General features: G+C 36.6%; 1 protein-coding gene across 1 annotated transcript in view; it reads right to left on the bottom strand.

Annotated features, from left to right (window-relative positions):
* Window positions 1-11,166, bottom strand: part of Tsp26A (Tetraspanin 26A) — a 279,049-nt gene extending 267,883 nt beyond the window's left edge. The window contains exons 1-2 of the mRNA XM_069842782.1: window positions 11,023-11,166; window positions 3,460-3,648 (exon numbers count right to left, since the gene is read on the bottom strand). Of these exons, the coding sequence (XP_069698883.1) occupies window positions 3,460-3,648; window positions 11,023-11,166 (333 nt within the window). The remainder of the gene's footprint in view (window positions 1-3,459; window positions 3,649-11,022) is intronic.
* Window positions 11,167-22,956: the final 11,790 nt, after the last annotated feature.

The following is a 22,956-nucleotide window of genomic DNA, read 5'->3' as shown; positions in this document are numbered from 1 at the left end:
AGAATATGAATTTTACCAGCTATCGAAAAGTATTGGGAATAAATTTGCATAAGGAACAAAAAAAGTTTCCTTCCAAGGCAGGATTCGAACCACGAAAGTCTTAGTTACCAGTCTATCGTGCTCTGGAGTGAACAAGGCTCTGAAATCTGCTACAAGGGTCGGTTCGGTTTTTTTTTTGCCACTACTGTACCCTTATTCATTCATTCATAGTGTTCTGCCCAAGGGCAGGTCTTTTACTGCAAATCCAGCATTCTCCAGTCTTTACTATTTTCTGCCTTCCTCCTTGTCTCAGCATACATATGATCCATATATTTTAATGTCGTCTATCATCTGATATCTTCTACCCCGAACTCTTCTCCCGTTCATCATTCCTTCCAGTGCATCCTTCAGTAGGCAGTTTCTTCTCAACCAGTGACCCAGTCAATTCCTTTTCCTCTTTCTAATCATTTTCAGCATCATTATTTCTTCATGTACTCTTTCCAACACAGCTTCGTTTCTTACTGTCTGTCCATTTCATACGCTCCATCCCTCTCCATATCCACATTTCTTATGTTTCTATTCGCTTCTCATCACTACGTCGTAATGCCCATGTTTCTGCCCCATACAATGATGTCTGTATATATCGTACTGTTATAGTGTATTTAATTTCAGGATTTTCAGTTGAGTATGTAAGATTTATACGTCTGTTTCTATGTTGTTAGAGTTGTGGTTGGTTTCCGTGATTTTTTCTGACTTTTTTTTGTTGAGTATGTAGGATTTCCATGTCTGTTTCTATGTTGCTGTATTTGTGGTTGGTGTCGTGATGTGTTCTGCGTATAGAAACAGATATGAAAATCCTATATCCATCCGAAAACACAGAAATTAAATACACTACAACAGTACGTAATATACAGACATGCAAAAAACACATTCACAGCATATCCCCAATACATAATAATTAGTATTGTGTTCTGAAGATGGAAAATGTTGAAAGCATGTAATCAAGATGTAAATTCAGTAACGTTGCAATCGTATGTAAAATTCCTGAAAAAGTGTGAGATCCAGTTGTGAGTCAACTTAAATTGTGAATTGAATGAATGAGTGAATGAATGAATGAATGAATGAATGAATGAATGAATGAATGAACGAATGAATGATTTAATAAATGAATGGGGGAAATAGAAGGAAACACATTTCAAGAGCGCGTGAAAAGGTGTCCTTGCAGTGAAAATTGTGGCTGAGAAGTGTCTATGTGAGTTCCAAGCCTATTGGCCACTTGTCTCACTCCGATTTTCGCCTTTCCATATGTAGGAACATGAGAGAATTTTGCAGGGGAAGTTGAAAATGGACGTAACCTAATAGCTACCACATAAGGGGGGGAAGAAGGACGACAAAACAACAACAGGACAAGATTGCAGAAGATGTTAAGAACCTGGGCAGCGAGTTAGCTGAGGGAGTGCTGCAATCCTCGCAAGAGAAGGAATGTGAGTCCTTGCGCTGTGTAAGTGACACTCGAGTACGCTCGCCCTATAGTACTGCGGCGACATGCGAAAGCCGTAAGTCCTATGTCAGAAGGATTATTTTGGAAAATGCCGTATTTTGTGTGTGTGGGGGGGTGGAGGGGAGAGATGGTTCATTTATTTTAGGGCTCATCCTGACATTTGTCTTAGCGTCTCAGGAAACCACAGGAAGGATGAGATGTCTTAATTTAGAAGACTAGCCAATTGTGAGATGATTTTAATAAACTACGATCCGATGACTCTGGGAGCATAATGTGGGATTTGCGTACTCTATGTCTTACTTACTTACTTCCTTACTTATTTATGGTTTTTAAAGACCCCGGAGGTTCACAGCCGCCTTCACATAAGCCCGCCATCTGTCCCTATCTTGAGCAAGATTAATCCAGTCCCTACCATCATATCTCACCTCCCTCAAATCCATTTTAATATTATTTTACCATCTACTTCAGTATGGTCGACGTGCAAAGGGTCGTCCTAACCAGCCCGTAGCCACCGTGACCTAACCCTAACCTAAATCAAATCTAGATTTTACCAAGCCTTGTTCCTGAATGTGCCTTCTCCTGTCAACATTATTTAATATCATGTCCTCTAATAATCATCTTCAGGGCCTCCAAATGCTGTGATCTGACCAATTTTTTTCAATGTTTTTTGTCTGAACCGTAGCTAATCACTCGTAACTGGGGAAAAATTATCTCCTTTCTTCATACCGTTATTGTAGTTACATTATTTTGTTACGTGATACAGTATACAGTAACAAAAAATATGTTATTGCAAAAACTATCTCTAATATTTTAATTACGTACTGCTACTGCACAATGTACAAAATTAGTTACAACATGTCTACTCTATTATATTAAGCTATAAAAATGTATAGTTTTTAATTATTTGTAAATTTCCCAGTGGCATAAGCAGAAATTCTCAGAATCACGCTCATTAAGTATTTACAACATCACAGAACATGAAAATTAATTAGTATGATACATACGCTGTTGTAATAACAACAGAGACACAAGTACTGTACATATTTTAGTACATTTTGTGCATATCGCCATGCACATTTCAAAATTTATTTTTACATACACATCGTGGTTTTAATAAAGACAAAAACAAAAGAGAGATAACAATGGAAGAAATATGTAAAATACAGAGAACATAATTTCTCGTAAACAGCATATTCTGTAAGCACCGAAGAAATAAAACAAAAAAGAAATCCGCGCGCTGCTATAGCAATCTGGTTAATTCCACATCTGCAGGTAATCCCATTAGAACTGGGTGTTTTGTTACGAGGCTGGGGCACTGGGTCACAACCATTGTTCCACCTTGGTTTGGGCTCCTTGATTAAGCATATGCAAGCACAAAAGATAATGAAGGGAGAGTTACAAGAGGACGGGCTTATCTGCCGCTAAGTCAGGGCGCAATCACACCATCAACAGCGACGCTCGACGCTAGACTAAGGCAAACAGCGTTGCCAACACGTAAACACTGGAATCCACTAGGTAATGATCTGGGTTGGGACCTTCATAAATACGCATGAAATAATCTTCTTTAAAGGTTACAAAGTTGCTAATAAAAAAACACTGATAAATAAATGAATAAATAAATTAATAAATAGAAAAATAAGTAAATACGTTCTTTTTATTTACTGGGTTATTTTACGACGCTGTCTCAACATCTAGGTTATTTAGCGTCTGAATGATATGAAGGTGATAATGCCAGTGAAATGAGTCCGGGGTCCAGCACCAAAAGTTACCCAGCATTTGCTCGTATTGGGTTGAGGGAAAACCACGGTAAAAACCTCAACCGGGTAACTTGCCCCGACCGGGATTCGAACCCGGGCCACCTGGTTTCGCGGCCAGACGCGCTGACCGTTACTCCACAGGTGTGGACTTCTTTTTATTAATGGCGAGCACTTAACATACGTCATTCACCCATATGAAGCCATCCATGTAGACCAATTTACCAACAAAGTTGTTGCCCAAAGTGCGCCATAGGAGGCTGGTCTATGTATTTTGGCTTGGCTTGGTTTTACTCGTATTGCTGACCCCAGCATATCTGGTGCGTGTCCTTGAGTACAATGTATAGTCTGCGAGCATTTGTTGATAGTGTAGCTGAGAATGGTACCACCTCCTATACACGTCACGTCAGCAATCTGCAAACCACAGTTGTCAGCCTTACTGGCCAGGCTGCAGCGAAAGTAAGATACTCGCACTTAACTTTCCCTACGCTAGCGTTCCTGCGGCGTGTCCTTGAGTACAGTGTCCATCAGTGAGTTTATGTTGTCACTGCAGCTGAGAACGGTACCTCCTTCTAAATAAACATCACATCAACAATCTGCCAATCACAATTGTCAGCTTTATCGCCCATAGACTTCTACAAAGGTAAGACACTCGTACTTAATGTTTCCATTACTTATTTCACATGCCAAAAACGGTGGCGCGGCCTATACAGTTAGGCACGGTTTTGTCTATTGTGCACCCTTATATGCGATGATTGTCCACGTCCGACAGGTGGCCTGGGTGACATTCGTGAATACGAGTCTGACAGGTTGGCCATCCTGCCTCAGTCCCTGATAGAGCCAGATTCCGGCTGGTCTACGTTACACCCGTGATAAGAAGAGATGATTGTGGAGATCTGCTGAGATGTGACAGGGGAACCGGGGCTTCCAGAGAAAACCCCTGTGTTACCTGGACAACGGGTTTGCCCAATACATGTTATAAATCGGGGATACCACCGGGATCGAACCTGGGCCCATAGGATTGTAAGTCCAGTGCTCCAGCCACAAGACCACCAAATAAGTAAATAAGTGAATGAATGAATAATTAAATAAATATATAAATAAGTAAATAAATAAATAATTTCATTTTCGAAAATCAGAAATGAATTACAGTTTATGACGAAAAACTGTCTACGGCTTTGAATTGAAAAACTATGTTGATCCTTACGGAGATCTAAATGAGAAGGAATGGAATGGAGAATTTTTTAAGGGGACACTTACACGATTTTTAAAATTTGCACAATTTTTTATCCATAATTTGTGAAATTTAAACTACATAAACAGGCCTACAATAGCTACTATCACCTGTACAAAATTTGGTACCATTAATAGTTTTAAAGTTAGTATATTTTTTAAATATACTTTATACTGACGTCAGTGAAAAGGCTGCTTGCGTCAAATTTTCCCAAATTTTTAGTTCATATTTGCTCAAAAGCTTGAAAATAGTCATAGGAATAGAGTTAATATATTTTTTAACTTAGTTCTAAATAGAAAGTCACAATAAATTGTTAAATTTAATGAATTTACAATTACATCATATTTTAATCTAAGAGCAATATGAATGTGCCTCGAAGGAACTTAATATTAATATTTCATACAAAGCTAATTACATTTTATTTATCAATATTTAATTAAACTGTGTCAGAAGCTTCAGACCAATCTGACATCTGCTGTGCAAGGAGCTTTTTTATTCATTAAACTGCTTACAATTTTAAAGTCAAGAAAAGAGCATTAAAAACAGAAAAAAACATTTACTTCAACTCATTTACGCACCATATGTTTGGTCATACTTCATTATATGGCTAGATCATTTAGAACAGTCTCAAATATAATTATACGATCATAAGAACAAAAAAAGAGTGGATTTTCTGGGTTTTTCAGCATTATTTCACTATAGTATGCCCTTAAAAGAGATATACGTAAGTCAAGTGTTCTATGAAAGTTAATGTCGTCTTTCCTGGGGATAAAAGGCGCCCGGAACATGATTTTCGTTAATCCTATTGTCAAAGTCCATAGAGCATGGCAACTCTGTCTGCCTGCTATAGACCATAGACATCTAATTGCAACTCGTACGAGGTAACCCATGGCGTAAGCAACCCGCAGCGCATATTCTTTAAGGTCGTTTTTCCTATTTTATATGGAAAGTTATTGACCTTAGCAGAGCATGCTTAACGTGCAATATCTCCTGGTTCTGCAGGCGTTTGGACACCCATGCTATAGACCTACTACTTACTAAATGGCATGCATTGTAACACTTTATAACATAAGTGAGACGAAATGCAAGACTCCTTAAATCGCTCTTGTAGTTTAACACTTTCTCTGCACATCGCACATGAGAAAGTAAAAATATATTTAGTGGGGAAAGTGCATTGGCAACACTGTCAGCGAAGCAAGTCGCGTACAGAAGCTGTTTCGTTGGAAAGGGGTGAAGAGTTCGGGGGTGAGGGTGGGTGTGGGATCTGGAAGCAGCATAAACCGGCGTCCGTGCATTGAAACTTAACGGAGCACGATAATTTCCCACAATGCTCTCTGACCTAGTCTATGATACTCTGATACCGACCGTATGTATGCATGTATGTACACTCCGTATGCATAAACGTTGGGATTTTCTCTTATCAAACGATAATGGAAGCGCTGTATAATACAGGTCGCCTTATTCTGCAAATTACGCCGCGGCCTGCACCCCACAAGGACATATTGCTCGCAGCCAACTTTGCCATTGCCACAGGCGCTACAAAGTAAACTATGCTATACAGTTACCTCCAATATGAGCTGGATTAATTCATGCGTGCATTCAGAACACAGGGAGACTGCAGATTCCAATTGGACTAAACAAAATAGTAAAGACAAAAGAGGTCGAGATGTCGATTATATTAAGGTATCGTAATGTGTTCTCGATTATGTATCGATTGCCAAATTTGTTTGTCATTGAGTCTGTTGGTGGTGGATTGAAAACTTCTACGAGTATGAATTTTTATCCGAGGTGAAAATGTTACTACAATATCTCTCCAAGCTAAGAACCGTACTAGACCAAAACAATTTGACGTCACTGGCTGATCTGCGATTGGTTGTAAAGCCAAAGCCAAGATGTGCTACAAAATATAGTCCCGTAAATATTTCATTAATAACTAAAGGTTTTACACATATTAAGTCAATTCAAATCAATGCAATATAATTAACCATCAGGGGAGACTAGAAGTTCACCAAACGTTTCTATGAAAGAGTTTTACTCGACAACCTGCATGCACTTATAATAAGTTCAGTGCCCTCCAGTTCGCTAACATTATTAAACATGCCTGAAAGAAAGCTACTTTTCCAATTGATTGTGATGCATTTGAAGCTGTTGTCAATATTATCTGGGATCTGAAGATTCGAGTTGCTCAAGTCCCAACTGCAGAAATGTATCATTCATCCAATGTGGTTATTGTCGTTTACATTTGTGCTTAACGGATTTCTACATCAACACCCACAAACATGTTTAAGTATATTATGTAAGGACAGCTAAAATTAGTGGAATAATTATTATTTATAGATGAGTTTCCTTCCATATTCATTATTATACCAATATCTGTCTAGGGCAGGCATGTCAACTGATGCCCATACGGTCAAGCGCGCGCTTTAGAGCTCAGGAGTGCCTGAGCGCTTTACAGCGGAAAGGAAAGAAACAGACGAGAGAGGTAGTATATACCGCTTGGTCGAACTATATACAGGGATGGCCAGCACTGATTCAACGAATAAAGGGAAGAGAACTTATTAAAACTGCATCCATGTTAATTTTTAGATTTGTCTGAGAAGAATAAGTGTATTAAAGAATTTAAGTTTCAATTTTAATGCTCATTTTTCACGAGTTTCATTTTTATTCAAAAGCAGTATTTTCTCAACTTTTTACAGAAAGGTGAAATTTTCAGATAAATATATTTATTTAGTAGCCTTACAGGTACTGAAACAATGTTTTCGTAAATCTAATATATCGTAAATATGTATTAGGACTACTGAAGATACGCATTGAAAATTTTGAAAATATTCGCATGGAAAATGTTTGTAAGAAAATGAATTAATGAAGGAACTACTGTTACATCATAAACAAAGATATGTGCCCATGTGTTATAAAAACGTCACATCTATAGCTTCAGCAGATTTCGAGAAAATACAATAACATTTTGATGATAGGAAGTTGCGCATCAATATCAACTTAAAAGCATAACGCGATAAGAGTTTTGTTATGTAATATTAGTTACAGTTAGAACATATACCTAGGTAACTTTGCTTTGTACTATAATATTCTTTTGATTAGTTTATTGATTACTTTTGTAAGGCTAAAGATACCATCAATATCAATTCCAACTTACCATGTCGTACTTTATCTCTTTATTGGGGTATAACTTTATTTATGAATGATGTTTCATTCACTTAATATAGTATAGTTTTACTATTATGAAATTTATGTGGATATTCCTTCTTAACTCTTTATTATGTTATTAACTGCAATATTAAGAAACTGGTGTTAGTAGGCCTACTTTGTTTTATGGACAATATAGATAATATCAAACAGCAAATAGCCATATAAAATAACGACATAAAATTTCACGTTTCGTTTGAAGTTTGTACACCACTGTTTTCTTACTCCAACAGGCTACTTATTTATATACACAATCCTTCTTCCTTCCATACCTAGCGCTTGATGCCCGCGCACGACGTCAAGGTCAGAAAAATGCGCTTGCTTTGACATCACTGGTCTAGGGTCATAAACATTTTATAATTACCACTATAGACTGCTACAACTGGTACCAATAACATTGATTACAGCTGAACTTTTCATCGTATTTGATTTTATACCATTATCAGTCACGCACTTCGCAAATGTAACTTGTGAGGCAGACTGACACTGATCCGATGGAGGTGAAATTCAGCGAGTTGACGATTCACGCCTCTCAAAATATGAATGTGTATTCGCAACACTGCTTATTGTACTAAAGTCAGGAGCAGATGGAACTAAGGTTCATTAACGAGCAACCTCACTGTAGTTATTACAAGTAGATTCCCTTTGACCAAGAACTTGCGAATGAAGATCCACTATCTCAAAAGTAACATACAATTCAGTCTCCTTCCCTCGCAGTCTCCCCCGGTCCATTGTGATACTGTACCCCTTTATGTCGTCAACCCCCAGTTACCCTCTCTCAATGAGGCTTTCAATCAACATGTTCTTTCTCCCACGGGCGCTTACTGCTTCCACCCCGTCCCAGCTGCACTGATTTAATTACCCAGATAATACCGGCAAGCCATAGAGTTCAATGCTGGAATCTTCCACATCGGGGAATTCTCTCACACCTGAACTAAAGTATAAGAAAATTAAGACTTTGCCCTACCAACTTGATCCTCCTCCTTTGTAATTAGAGCCTGGATTTATACACAAAATGGATGTTAGTCTCTTCTAATAAGTCTATCTTTAATCCTTAGCTTTAATCGCCTATTTAATGACTATCTGTTGTGCGGTTAAGTCTATTTGTCGTTAAATGAATGACATCGAGATATTAGGCCTATTTTTGCGACACGTGTTGGATGTTTCGCCATAGAAATATCTGACATTACCTTACAATTTACGAAGAACTCGGAAAAACCTCAACCAAGCAATGAGCCCAAGCGGGATCCCAACCCATGCACGAGCGCTAGGTTCAAATTCCATTTAATAGCGTTCTTTAATTTCTCTCGGTCTTCATTTTGATTTTCTGGTAATCATTATCGTGAGAATTATAAGACTTCATAAAGTTACAAATATGATGCCATCGCTTAGCGTCGTGCATTATAGGCGCTATGTTCCATTCAATTGTCGAGTATGGCGAAGTTCGATATTCGCCGATGTTCGCTGTGCAGGAGAAGCCCTGTCGTGCTTGTGTACACCTTGTTATAAAAGTACATTCGCTGTCCACTCCCACCCCTTCATGTTTTAAGCGCTTACGGAATTTAGCACAAATCATGCGATTAGTTTTTCATGTGAAATGAGATGAAGTTTGCAGTATTTGGTTGCCTCTCTCATGTTCGAACATTGCAGGACACCAACACCGTTACACCATGCTGGTGATCTTCGGCCCTTCATATACCTTAAAGAAATTCTCGAATGTCTCCATTTAGCAGCACACATCGTAGGTAATGTCAGGTGAACGAGCAGGCCATGTGACAGGTCCAGCACATCCAAAACATCTATTAGATGACTTTGAAAACAGACTGTTATCAGAAAGTTACTGTTGCCTTACTTTCCAAACTCTCATTATCTGGTTCACAAAGTGTATTAAACCCCCGTCGCGGCTGCGTGGTCTAGAGCACCAGACTATCAAGCAGGTGGCCCGGGTTCGCAAGCAGACAACGTTGCAGTTGGGTTTTCTCGGGGTTATTGTTATTATCAATGTATTATTATAACGCTTCAAAATCACATTCATTTCATTTCATTCGTTTGTGTTGTTTTTGAGCTTTTCTGTATCATTTACTTTGCAGTTCTTTATTCATTTTGCCATTATTGTTTATTTTTAGTTGTCTCTAATTTTAATAATTATTTGAATGCATTTTTTTTTGTAATTCCTTGTTCACTGTAAATCTTGTGCTGAACTCTTATTGGCCCCAGGCTGCTGTACAGCACAATAAATATTAGTAAATATTATTATTATTATTATTATCCTCATTGTATTATTATCATTATCGTCATTGTATTATCATTATCTTCATTGTATTATCGTTATCTTCATTGTATTATTATTATTATTATTATTATTATTATTATTATTATTAGACGCAGGTGGGAGGATAATATTAAAATGGATTTGAGGGAGGTGGGATATGATAGAGACTGGATTTATCTTGCACAGGATAGAGACTGATGGCGGGTTTATTTGAGGGCGTCAATAAACCTGCGGGTTCCTTAAAAGCCATTTGTAAGTAAGTATTATTATTATTATTATTATTATTATTATTATTATTATTATTATTATTATTATTATTACTATCATTATTGTATTATTATTATTATTATTATTATTATTATTATTATTATTATTATTATTATTATTATTATACTGGAAAGCGAGAAGCCCCATGGCTCTGCTTAGTTCTTATTTCTTTAAGGATTTTGTTCAGTTACGTTTCACATTTAATTTTAAGTTGTATTCAGTTTTATTGTTTTAATATTCAGGTTGTGATTAGGTCAAAGATAAGTTATCAATGTACCTGTCACTGGAATACATAAATTATTATTATTATTATTATTATTATTATTGTTGTTGTTGTTGTTGTTGTTAAAGTCTAGTAATTTATTTCTTGGGCCCAAACAGTTTGAAAAGAGAAGTTTCTGTCACGTCTTGACACAACCCCTATAAAACTGGTCTTACCGAACCTTTTGTTTTTCTAAGTAATCGATATGTATCCGGCGTCCTTGCGACACCGTAACTAAGACGGGAAGCCCACCCGCCTGCCCGGCCGAATATGGCCATCCATACGTCTAGGACTGCAGTGGTTCATCCGTGCAAAGGCTCTGTTGTTCCGCGCGGTCAAGTTTACAGCAGAGGGCTGCGATTGGATACTACAGTCTCTTGATAAAGTTTCCACTGGGGAGTTAACTCACAATTTCACAAGCCTCTTTCCTGGTTCCCCCAGGGTCTATCTTACATAACTCCACCTCCCTGACTCCGTTGCAAGAATTCCTTTCATCTTCCAACCCATTGCACGTATTGGAATATCCTAAGTGTAGTTTGTAGTCGGTACACCACCTTGTTTTGGATGAACTCTACTCCCCGAAGAAGCTGAGCCCAGTTTGTCGTCGTCATCGTCATCACCATTATCATCATCATCATCATCATCATCATCATCATCATCATCATCATCATCATCATCATCAATGAAAAGCATTAGACATTTCAAGCTGGCTTCGATCCAATGAAGTTTGGATAATAAAATGTTAAAACAATCTTTACTTTGAATTTAAAATATACAAGTTTACTACAAAAGAAACAGCCACTTTCAATGTTGTATAGAATAAAAACTATCTATTATATCCACATTCATTTTATACTGTTAGATTGATGAAGTGTAGAAGTTTCGATAAGATACACTGTTGGTACTACTACCCTGATTGTTGCAGTGGCGAAAGCATAATAGCCAACATTGCTATCGATATTAACATGCACTTTGCGCTGTTAGGTTGAGGAACTGTAGAAGTTTCGATAAGACACACTGTTGGTAATAATGCGCTATTGTTGCGTTGGCGAAAGCTAACTAAGATGACTGTCGATATCAATGCATTTTGCTTTTAGGTTGAGGAACTGTTGACGGGGGGAAACTTCTTCTTCCAAAAGGATGGAGCACCGTCCCACTAAAACTGGGTTGTTAAAAATTAGAACTTATCCCAAGCGCTGGATTGGACGTGCAACAGACGACAACCGCTCGCTTACGCTATGGCCACCAAGGAGCCCCGATCTGACAGTGTGACTTTTTTCTTTGGGAATTTGTGAAAGATAAGGTTTACGTCACCCACTTCCTAATTATTTAGGTGACTTAAAACAACGCATTACCGAGATCTGTGCAAGCATTGATACAGGTTTGTTACACTTGATGTGTGCCATATGACACAAGGAGAAAATATTGAACATTTGTGAGTTCCAAAATAAACTTGAAGAATTACTTTATAAAACAGCGCAAACTGACTCCTGATAACATTAATAGTGGATTTATACAACACTGAAAGTGCCCATTTCTTTTGTAGCGACCATGTATTAATCATTACAGAATGTATTATAATTAATTATTAATTTCGGAGTACAGCTCTCTTTCAGAGTATTTTCATCGTAATTATTATAAAATATTAGTCATTTTATACATGTTTTAACAATTATATTTCTCCAAATCATCTCTTTATTGATCTTCTAACATTCATCTCTTTGTTCATCTTCTAACATTCCTCCTTCCGACAGATCCGTAATTTATTAAATGTGGGATACAATGTCATCATCAAATCTGGCTATGCGCATCGTAGACCTGCCACGTTGCGATAAAACACAAAAGCACTGCCAAGCGGGAAATGAGTACAAAATAAGTACAGTCACAATACATCACAGCCTGGTCGAATCACAATGTGGCCATCAAGCGCGAAGAATCATACATAATGTTATAAAACATTTTGTGGTCCAGACAAGAAGAATGGTGTCACGATATCGTTAGAAAAACCAACAAAAATGGCCGGCAGAATGTTAGGCATTAGTAAAACAACAATATGCAAAACACGCAAAGTAGCAGTTGTTACCAGCTGGTGAGTGTACCGATTGCTTGCTGTTTATTTGTATTCCTTCCGCGACAGTAACGCCAACCACCAGGTCATCAGTGCGCTTAGGCAGATTATAATATTGATTATTTTGGACTGCACTGTATTACTTCAGTCATCAGAATCAATCAACATCATTACCACATGACGAAATATATATTTTTTTAAATCTGTTCCGATCTCATGAAGTTTTGATAGTTCAAATGGATGTGACTCTAGTTGTTCTAAAATCTGAGAAATCCTTGCTCTAGATGATCTGAAGTTAATTTTATTACGTGGAAATTAAGTTATCAATCTGTGCGTATAATATAGCCCTATTATAAATCAAATTAATAGCTTTATACCGACCTAACGTTCTTTTGTCACGCAAAGTGTGTAGTAACGTGTCAGCATTTTAAAACCACATATAATACTGGAAATCAGACAGAGAGTATAGGCCTATTATTTTAACATGAAATATATTAAATGTTGATCATCGTTGTCATCAGTCACAAAAATGAGGTATTCATGGCTCATTCCGAACGTATCAGCTTTTGACAGTTAAAATTGTTGAAACCATCTTCCTTCTGATCTTTCAATATAATATGTCTCCATCAGATAGGTATAAATTTGAAATAATTTCGATATCTATGCCTACCTGATTCATAGTCATTATTTTAACTTTTTGTTCCCATTATCGTCATCATTCATCAGATATAATGCTCTTTTTAATTATGGTTTATTTAACGACGCTCGCAACTGCCGAGGTTATATCAGCGTGTCCCGCAGGAGTTATTTTACATACCAGTAAACACACTTAAATGCCATCGACTTGGGCCGAGATCGAACCTCCAGAAGGCCAGCGCTATACTGACTGCGCTACCCAAGCCGAGACCTCTTCCGGTCCCATGGAGTTTTCACAGATGCTGCTACGAGACTTGTTTAGGTGTTTGTTTTGTTTATCCATGAAGGAAAAGAAATAGGAGTAAGGTCGTTTTCATGAACAAATGTTAAAAATGAATTAATATGTTGTTTGTTAGCACATGCTCAAATTGTAATAATTGTGTTAAAGTTCTTTGGTGTATTTCGGTTCTACCAACGACTTCCTGATGGATGTTAACACCGCCATCAAGATGGCTATGAGGTTAACTAACATTTTTGTTAACACTCGCGAAAATTGGAAATAACTGGGAATATTCCAATTTTGTACGAAATCTTTCACAGAAAGAGCCCACCTCTTTCGGTTGATCAAGCTTCCAGCGATGCAGACGCACTAGGAAAAGACCCGTAATCACGATAGTGCCACAAATAAGAACGCAGTGCTATACAGGGTGAACAGTATAGAGCAGAACAGGTTTCACGGCTGGCTGGCCGGCCGGCTATGCGCGCGGAGGTGGGGGACTCAAGGCCGCGCGATGCTTCTGTTCTGCTCTATACTGTTCACCCAGCATAATGTAACATTTCGATGGTGTTGAATAGCAACCTCGTATTTAAAAAAAAATGAACACAATAAAATTTCACTTGAATCCCAAGAAAAAAAATTTCCCGAAACTTCTGCAAATACATCTTGAGTCAAGGCATGGATACAAACTTCACAAGAAGGGATTTAAATACCTTATTATGTCAGACATTCGTTCGGTATAAGATATTAAAATGTTTCTTCGCTCTCCTGTAAAATTGATTTCTTTATATAACTTACTAGCTGAAATCACCCGTCGTTGCCTGTGTTTTCCTTTCTGCTTCTATTTATAATTAAACTGGTTGTTAGGCTTTCCGGAAATCCAACTACAGTCAACCAAAACGAATTGTCTTTACTAAGCTTTCCTCATTCCTAAAAAAAAAAATGAATCTTTCTATAGCGTTCACGTACTTGAATTAATGAACTTCTTAGCCAAATGCCTGCCAGGGTTAATTCAATTTAATCATCTGTAGATCAGGCATCGAAAAGAAAACATTTCGTCATGTGCCTTACGTTCAACTGTTTTTAATATATGTTCATTTGTTTTAGTTTATTTATTTGTTTGTTTATTTGTTTATTTATTTATATTCTGATGTAGTTAAGGCCATTAGGCCTTCTTCCACACCGCCAGAAATACGAATAAAATAATAGAAAATCAAACTATAAACAAAGTAAAACCAAACGAAAATATATACAGGCTACAGTCACACAACCTAGATTGTCTAGATTTTGGCCTTCATGATGTATCAACAATCTTCTTTCATGTCGTGTTATTTTTCCATGGCCTCATGGAAGTCGATGTTGAATACAAGAGACAATAATAAAGAACAATTGACTGTATAAGATTGCATTTTAATATTATACATCAATGTTTCATCGTATTAATTTTTATTTTTTATCTTTTTAATTAACTTAACGTCCATTTGTCCGATTTTAATGTAGCCTATGTTCTTCTCCTGGTTATGAAGGTTAAATGTGGAAACTTTGATAAATATCAGTCAAAGCGTGTAGATTTGTATAGAGTACATACATACATACATACATACATACATACATACATACATACATACATACATACATACATACATACATAGCCACAATGGCTTTTATATATAAGATACGAAGATAAGAGGTTACTGTTCAACACCATCGATTTGCTTTAATACTAAACACAAATTACATCTTCACGTATCAAATATACAGCTTTTCTTTTTCTTTTATGACTTGTAATATTTTTAGGATTGAAAGAATTCCTAACAAACTTACTGGTATAGTTTTACAGAGCTCTTAAGGAAACATTAATACTATTTTACAAATGGCTCTGATAATCACACTCACATTCACACAAATTTCCAGACTCTAGACACCCAGAAATTTTTCTCCTCCAAGAAAAATTCACTGAGAGCCTAGCCCGGGAATCGAACCCGATCCAATGAGAAAAGAAAGCCCTGGTCTAATTTAAACCACTACTGCATATTCCGAGGACTTGAGCTAGTAGGTGCAACTTTTGATTTCCGTTTTTTTATATCGCACATATTCGGTGTTCGAAAGGAGTATTTCATGAAACCAAATGTCGAGGCAGTATCAGAGGTTATGTTGCTTAGATGTTTTTGCAAATATCCTGCTTTCAGGAACTCCGTAACTATACAAATTCTGCAAGAAAATAAGGCCATATCTCGGTGGGTGCAGTAATGAAAATGATTGCAGCACGATCTTGAAAATATTAAAGACAAGACTGTGTAACGTTAACAGAGTCTGCGAGAAATTTCGATTTTCGATTAGGTAAAGAAAATTACGGACGAATGAAACGCAATGTCATTAACGTGCTCATACAAAATACATATTATGCTTCCCAATTACAGTCATGAGTGATTACCAGCGTGGGTGATTATTTTATGGGGAAATTGGTAAAAGGGGTTGAAACTTCTAACGCAAGGGAAATAATTTACATTTCTGTGTGAATTTATTAGTTTATGCATACAAGGTTAATATGAGACGAAGCACAGTGATCGAATGCCGAAATTATTTAGATTTCGATATAATACCGGTATTAGGCCTACTTAGACCTATACCGTTACATTTGTATAACTGATATTATTAAAACCTTTATTTTTATCGGTAAAATACGTCGAAAACCGTATTTATAGGTTAAATACCTGTATTCATTGAGGAGCAAAAAGGACATACAAACATTAATGAATGGAAGACAGTCTGACTCGATGTACGCACGTAACAAGACAATAGATCAGTTTCATGAACACAAGCCATCTACATCACACAATAAAAACAGAAATAATTCAACAATAGTAAAAACGGCCTACTGGTATACCCACAGATCCTGAACAACACGCGATATGAGCACAGTTGTTAAAGCGTATATTAAACTTAAAAAAAAAAAAAAATAGATAACAGAATGCCGAGTGAACAAGTATCAGCTCAGTAAACGTTCCTAAATTAAATTCAAATATTCATGCTGTAATACACTAAGATTTTTATAGCAGTATTTAATTCAAGCAGGCTATTACACCTATAACGGTAGAAAGTTCTATAGAGTCATATCGGTATTAAGGATACATGCAATTTACTATAAAGGAATTGTTACTAAGTACTAAACAAATAGGCCTATCTATTTTGTCGGTATTTTCAGTTTTGATTCGGACTCGGTTATTTCAATCAGTCCTGAATGTAGGCCTACATCTCGGGATTAAAAGGGCGAAAAGTTGAAAATTCAGTTATATAATTAGTAGTGCTGCTTATGATTAGGTTTTCTCCGGAGCGGTTGTTTGCGCGCTTTCAATCGGGGACCTCCGGTTACCTCCGATTGATGCCGCGCAGGTTGTATATGTGCTGTGGCGCAGACATACACTTTCCGCTGAGCATTCCTTTAATCGGATCAGGTAGTGATTCGAGTCCGCTGACGTCCGCGTATCTTTTAAAATAAGTTGTAATTTGTTGTTGTATATTCTCTCTTTTATGCTACTCTCTCTCTCTTTCTTCGGCTCTTTTTTTTTGTGTTGCTTAAAGTGCTACGTTAGCTGACAGATTTTTTTTTTTTCTAGTTTTGAAATGCATAGTATATGTGGAAAGACGTATTAGTTTTATGTCATTGATCAAATTAATAACATTCAATCTAACTGCAAACCTAATGCAGAATAAAGCTTTTCAGTAGGTAATGTAAACATTTATACTTTAATTCTCCTAGAAACTCTCGTTTAATCGCAAACAGGGTTTGTCAATTATTATTCTAATCGGTTTAGTTTAACGTAAAATATATTAAGGGAGCTTCAGAATGGAACAGAAGAAACGTAGGCTATCGGTGGGTTAAAGTATACTATCCAACATAATTTATTCAAATTTAAAAGGCATGATGGGACCGATAAGCTAATATACTATTAGTGACAATTAAAATTTATTTCATGTGCCGTCTATGCTTATCCTTATTTAACAAGTATATTGATTATACAATATTTTGTTACATAATATATCAATTGAACGTTTTCGGCTCTATGGAGCCATCATCAGAAACAAGTAAGCCCACATGTATGATATAAGTACACAGTATATTGCCGTACAAGTAAACTCAATTAATATTAATTAATATGCTTCTGTGTAAAATCGATGATTGTATGGCAATAATTACATTATAAATACAAAGCGGCTATGTGGCCGTATTAGAGTGTTAAAATTGTTAATGATAAAATTATGTCACCGGACAGGATTGTGATCATTGTGTTAAGGGGTGTCAGTATTTGAACTGCATCTTCTAAAACGCGCCACTCTTTCTCTGTAATAAAAATATAAGCGGATATCAACTTAAGAATGATTGTAATTATATTATTACCACATGTTTCTTTAATTTCATTCAGGAGTATTTTAATCGAAACAGTAAAATATAACTCAAGTTGTCTAAACAACAAAATATAACTCAAGTCGTTTTGTAAATATTTCACATGTTTTTTTATTGCCTCGAAAGTTAAGTTTTAGACTGTGAGCCTTTGGGAACAATAGCAGTAAAACAATTTAAAAATAAATCGTATCAAATGTTTTGCGTAATTGTTTTCATCAAGTTAGCGATTGTGCGATCGCTTCAAATGGTCTACCAAATTCGAAGTTCCATCACCCTTAGAGTAAATTCGCCCACATAGTTTACAGTGTGCGACTTTATTATTACCTTCAACTAAATTAAATAATTTCCATGCGACGGATATCCGATTTGGTGCCATTTTATTCCACTCACAACTACCGTCAGTCCGTACCAAAGACGTTATAATAGTATACGTCAGTACGCGCCGGTCGTCCTTGAGCTAACTGTCGCTTCGCTCCGAACCAGCGAATCCCTCCATATGCCCCCTGTTCAACCTACGGTAGTACCGGAGATCACCGGTGGAGAGCTTTATTCGTAATCTCCGATTCCTCCGTGGTAGTAGTCACTCCGATGAGCAGCACTGATAATTAGTCATGCTTCGTCAGAGACCATATTGCTATTGAATATAGTGGTAAATACTGTTTTTTTTTTTTCCCCGATATTTGAATTAACTTTTTATTTATTTTATTTAACCTAGTAGAGATAAGGCCATCAGGCCAGTGGATTACAACTACAATATTAAGAATACAATTACAATTATAATTCCAATTAATATTAAATTTACAAATACAATAAAAATCAAGATACTAAAAGATTAACTGATTAATAAAAGCTAGACAATTTATTGTAAAAGTTAAGAAGAGAGAAACTTTTTTTTTATTAATTAAGTAAAAATTAAACCTTCTCTACGCAGTAAGAAAATGCTTAATAAGCTTGCTTTTGAACGCCACTAAATTCCGACAGTCTCTGATGTCACTGGGTAGGGTATTCCACAAGCGCGAGAGCGAGATTGTGTATGATGATGAATACGACGATGTCTTATGTGTTGGTATGGCTAGTATGCGGCTAGTTTGCGTGCGATAAAGAATATAGCTGTTCTCGCATATGTTCAAATGATTGAAAGAATTTTAGTTTTGTCCTTTAAACAAGCAGAATTGGGAAATTCATTTTTATCTCTGAATCTCGGAAGTCACCTCATCGCTTACGTGTTTTGTAAAATATTTTGTCTTTGTTTCGGATTATACATCACTGCTTCCTTTTGAAGTAGGCTACAGAGTCTATTGGACAGTGGTCAGCATATCGTGACTCGCGAGTCAAACCCTTAATACAGAAGCAGGGCGGAGAGGTAAGTCATGATCTTCCTTCTCTTAGCCATCACTTGTTCATTTAATGTTAATCAGTTAGGTTATCCTCCAACTCCTAATTTTCCCCTTTGCTGTGTATTGCGGGCCGCATTTTATTTGACAATCTTTGCCGACCACTGCCATTTGAGACTGCAGGAGCATAACATTTCATACATACATAGTGCAATGCGTTTTTGTGCCCAGGACAGAAGCCTGTTTATTACTCAACAAGTTCGGAATACGATGGACTGGTGGCGCTACTCTAGCGAGCGTGAGGGCTGACGGCCGGAATGGAAGTATACAAGGGTTGTAGTTTCGAAACTCAACGATCCTATTCCGAGCTTGGCTGCATAATACATAAATGTTACAATAGTAACAATAATAAATCTGTAGCCAAACTTTTTCTGGTAATTTTCGATTTTCCAAAAATAATTGGTGTTAACATGTATAATCAACCATCCTGAAACCGAAAATCGCTTTTTTGAAATTTTTGTTTGTATGTCTATCTGTCTGGATGTTTGTTACCTTTTAACGCGATAATGGCTGAACCGATTTATATGAAAATTGGAATATAAATTAAGTTCGTTGTAACTTAGATTTTAGGCTATATGGCATTGAAAATACTTTATTTAAAAGGGGGGTTTATAAGGGGACCTGAATTAAATAAATCGAAATATCTCGCTTATTATTGATTTTCATGAAAATTATTACATAACAAAAGTTTCTTTAAAAATAATTTCCGATAAGTTTTATTCTATACAAAATTTTGATAGGACAGATATTTAATGAGATAAATGAGTTTTAAAATTACAATAAAAACTCCATCTAGAGCGCTGTACTGAAATAAAAACAAATGACTTCGTCTATAAGGGGCCTTGGACAACAACAATCGAAAGCTATTAAACATAGCCTAAGAGAATGCTTCTGTGTTTGCATGAAGTAATATCGGAAGCTAAGTAATTGCTTAATTATTTATTATTTTACCATTGGAAAGTGTAGTTTCTCTAGATGGACATAATTCCACAATGTTATTACAGTAACTTCTGAAACACATAGCAAGAAATATAAAGTATACACATTAAAACTAAATATGTCAATCTTCATTATACTATGGTTGCATGTAATAACAATTAAAAAACCTGTTAAAGGAATTGTCATTGCACCAAATGATTGCGCTCTGGACCAAAATGACCGCATTTTAATTATTTAAATACAATTTAAATTAAGTAACATATTAAACGATTTATCCTTCTATCAAACACGAATGTTCCCTGGATCAAACGTCCTATTTTAATTATGTAATTCCTTTATATTTATTTCTAACAGGTGCAGCGGAGCGCACGGGTACGGCTAGTAGTAACAATAAAAACAATACAAGAATAATACAGCAAGGAGAATAGTAACCATACGATAAGTTAAAGGAAGCATTATCTAAAGTGAACCTAAATAATTAAAAGCTTAAGTGGGCTACATGTTGACTTAATTATTTACATAACATTTTAATAATTAAATATGAACTTAATTAACTACACGTTAACATAATTACGTATCAACTTAAATAACTACACATTAAGTTAATTAATTACGAGTAATCTTAGTTACGTATCAACTTAATTACGGATTCTATTACATAGCAGTTTCATTATTTGCGTGCGAACTTAATTAATTATATATCAACTTAATTAGCTAATTTACATGATACATTACTTTCAAATTTCCCCAGGGAAGAACGTATTCAAAATCCATTGCAGGCAATTCATTTCAGTTTTTATAGTTCTATTCGGGAATGAAATTTACCGATGTCTCTTCTCTATTGTCTAGTTTTGATTTTAAATGCAAGATCATCGTACCATAGATACGAGTACATACATATCAAGGTGGCTTTTCAATCCATAACGATATATCTATCCAAATACGTTCTAGAAGACAGAAATAACGTTGAAATAACTTGAGAAAATACACTTGCGGCGAGGAAAATCTGTTTACCTTCTATATCGCTTCCTTAAAAACAAAATCTCATATAAAATCCCTTAAAAATATATATTCCCAGTGTGATATTTTAACCAAGAGAAGGAGGGGAATTGAGGGAAGAGAGGGAGAAAAGAGAAATACTTCGCCTCCAAAGTTTTAAAAGCCCTTATACCTTCCAAAACTTTCCGCTTGCTCTCAAATCATCCTCATTTGTTATACGAGAGAGAGCGAGAGAGAGACAGTTTTCTGCCCACGGATTTCCTCAGGTAATTTTCGCAACTTTCTACATCTCCCTTCTCATTCACTTTAAAATCTCTCACTAAGACTTACACATACTTAAAACTCTACACAAAGCATTTTCCCTGGCTTTTGTCTCACAAAAAGGGGAAATAACATGAAACAACATCAATAGGAATGTTTTAACGAGTTAAAGGCCGCATCTACGCGGTTGCACACACAGCAATTTGTTAGAGAAGGTGTTCTCCACTCGCGGGAGTTTCCCATGGAGATGTACATCTAATTAAGAGGATGCTGTGTGCTCTAGGCTAGTCTACACGAGGAGGAAGAAGTCCTCGCATCGAGTTCGAACTCCCGAGGAGGTCGGGCAGTCATCCAGGAAACGAAAACAAACATTCACAGAGCAACTATTGAACTACAGGGACATCACTTTATTTTTAATAACATTTCTAATATTAACCTGGCTATACAGATACCTCAAACTAGGAAGCTGCCTGGAGAGGGGAAGTAGTAGAGCTAACGGAGGGGGCCAACCTAGGCTCCGATACCCAGGTATAGTCATATTATCTGAAAAGTTGACCGCTTGACAATGTATTCAAGATGTACCCTCCCTATGCAGCCTTCTCAACTGTTATTAGAACTGAGCTGTACCGTTCTAGTCCACAGTGCACAGCAGCAGGCGGACAGTGGTAGGGGAGAAGCGCTCTATGCGCCTGCGCGAACGAGACAGCTTGCTAGTTTGAGGCATCTGTACCTTTGGATTAACACTTGAGAACCGGAGGTACCGTTTGCTACCCCCTTCCACGACTGGAGTTCGATGATACTGGCGTAAACTACAAACAATTAATTCTACTATGTATAGGAGGGAAGAAAAGTATTTCGTCCATTTACGTAGGTTAAACTAGGAACTATCGCGATTTTGAGTGTGACTATTTCGTTTATATGACGTCATTCAATTTTCGACCAATGAAGTGTAATGAAATTTTGAATTCCAACCAATCATAGTCAGACTTTGCGATAATTTTTGCAGCTAGATTTATCGCTATCAATTTTTCGCATGGTCGTACTTTTGTTTAGTCGTTGTCGCCAACTGTTTCCCCGTAAATTGATGGTCATGAATACATTAAGATGCAACAACACGGTTAAACTTTTCTTTCAACTTTAAAGCAATGAATGTAAGATTGATATTTAATATTTTATAATTAATATATTTACGCAGTGAAGACGACTTTCAAAACGTCGCACCATGTAGACACAAAATCTTCGTGCATCTTAATTGAACGTACCTTTTAAACTTGATTCTTTCAAGATGCTTCCCAGATTGCATGCATAAGCGTTTGGAATATTGAACTGTGTAGATGCAGATTTAGTTCCGTTACACACTACAGCGAGAATGCGTTTGTCGAGCTATAAAAAATGGTTTCGTGTAGCACTGATTGTAACGGTCGAAATAAGACACAGCTGACATTGGCTCCGCTCCCACAGGTAATATAACCTATAAGTAGCCTATAAAATTGTATCTTGTGAA

This window comes from Periplaneta americana, chromosome 13 (assembly GCF_040183065.1).
Source record: "Periplaneta americana isolate PAMFEO1 chromosome 13, P.americana_PAMFEO1_priV1, whole genome shotgun sequence".
In the NCBI taxonomy this organism is placed as follows: Eukaryota; Metazoa; Arthropoda; class Insecta; order Blattodea; family Blattidae; genus Periplaneta; species Periplaneta americana.
Note: the sequence above shows the minus strand (reverse complement) of the source record. Positions and strands in the feature narration are given on the sequence as shown.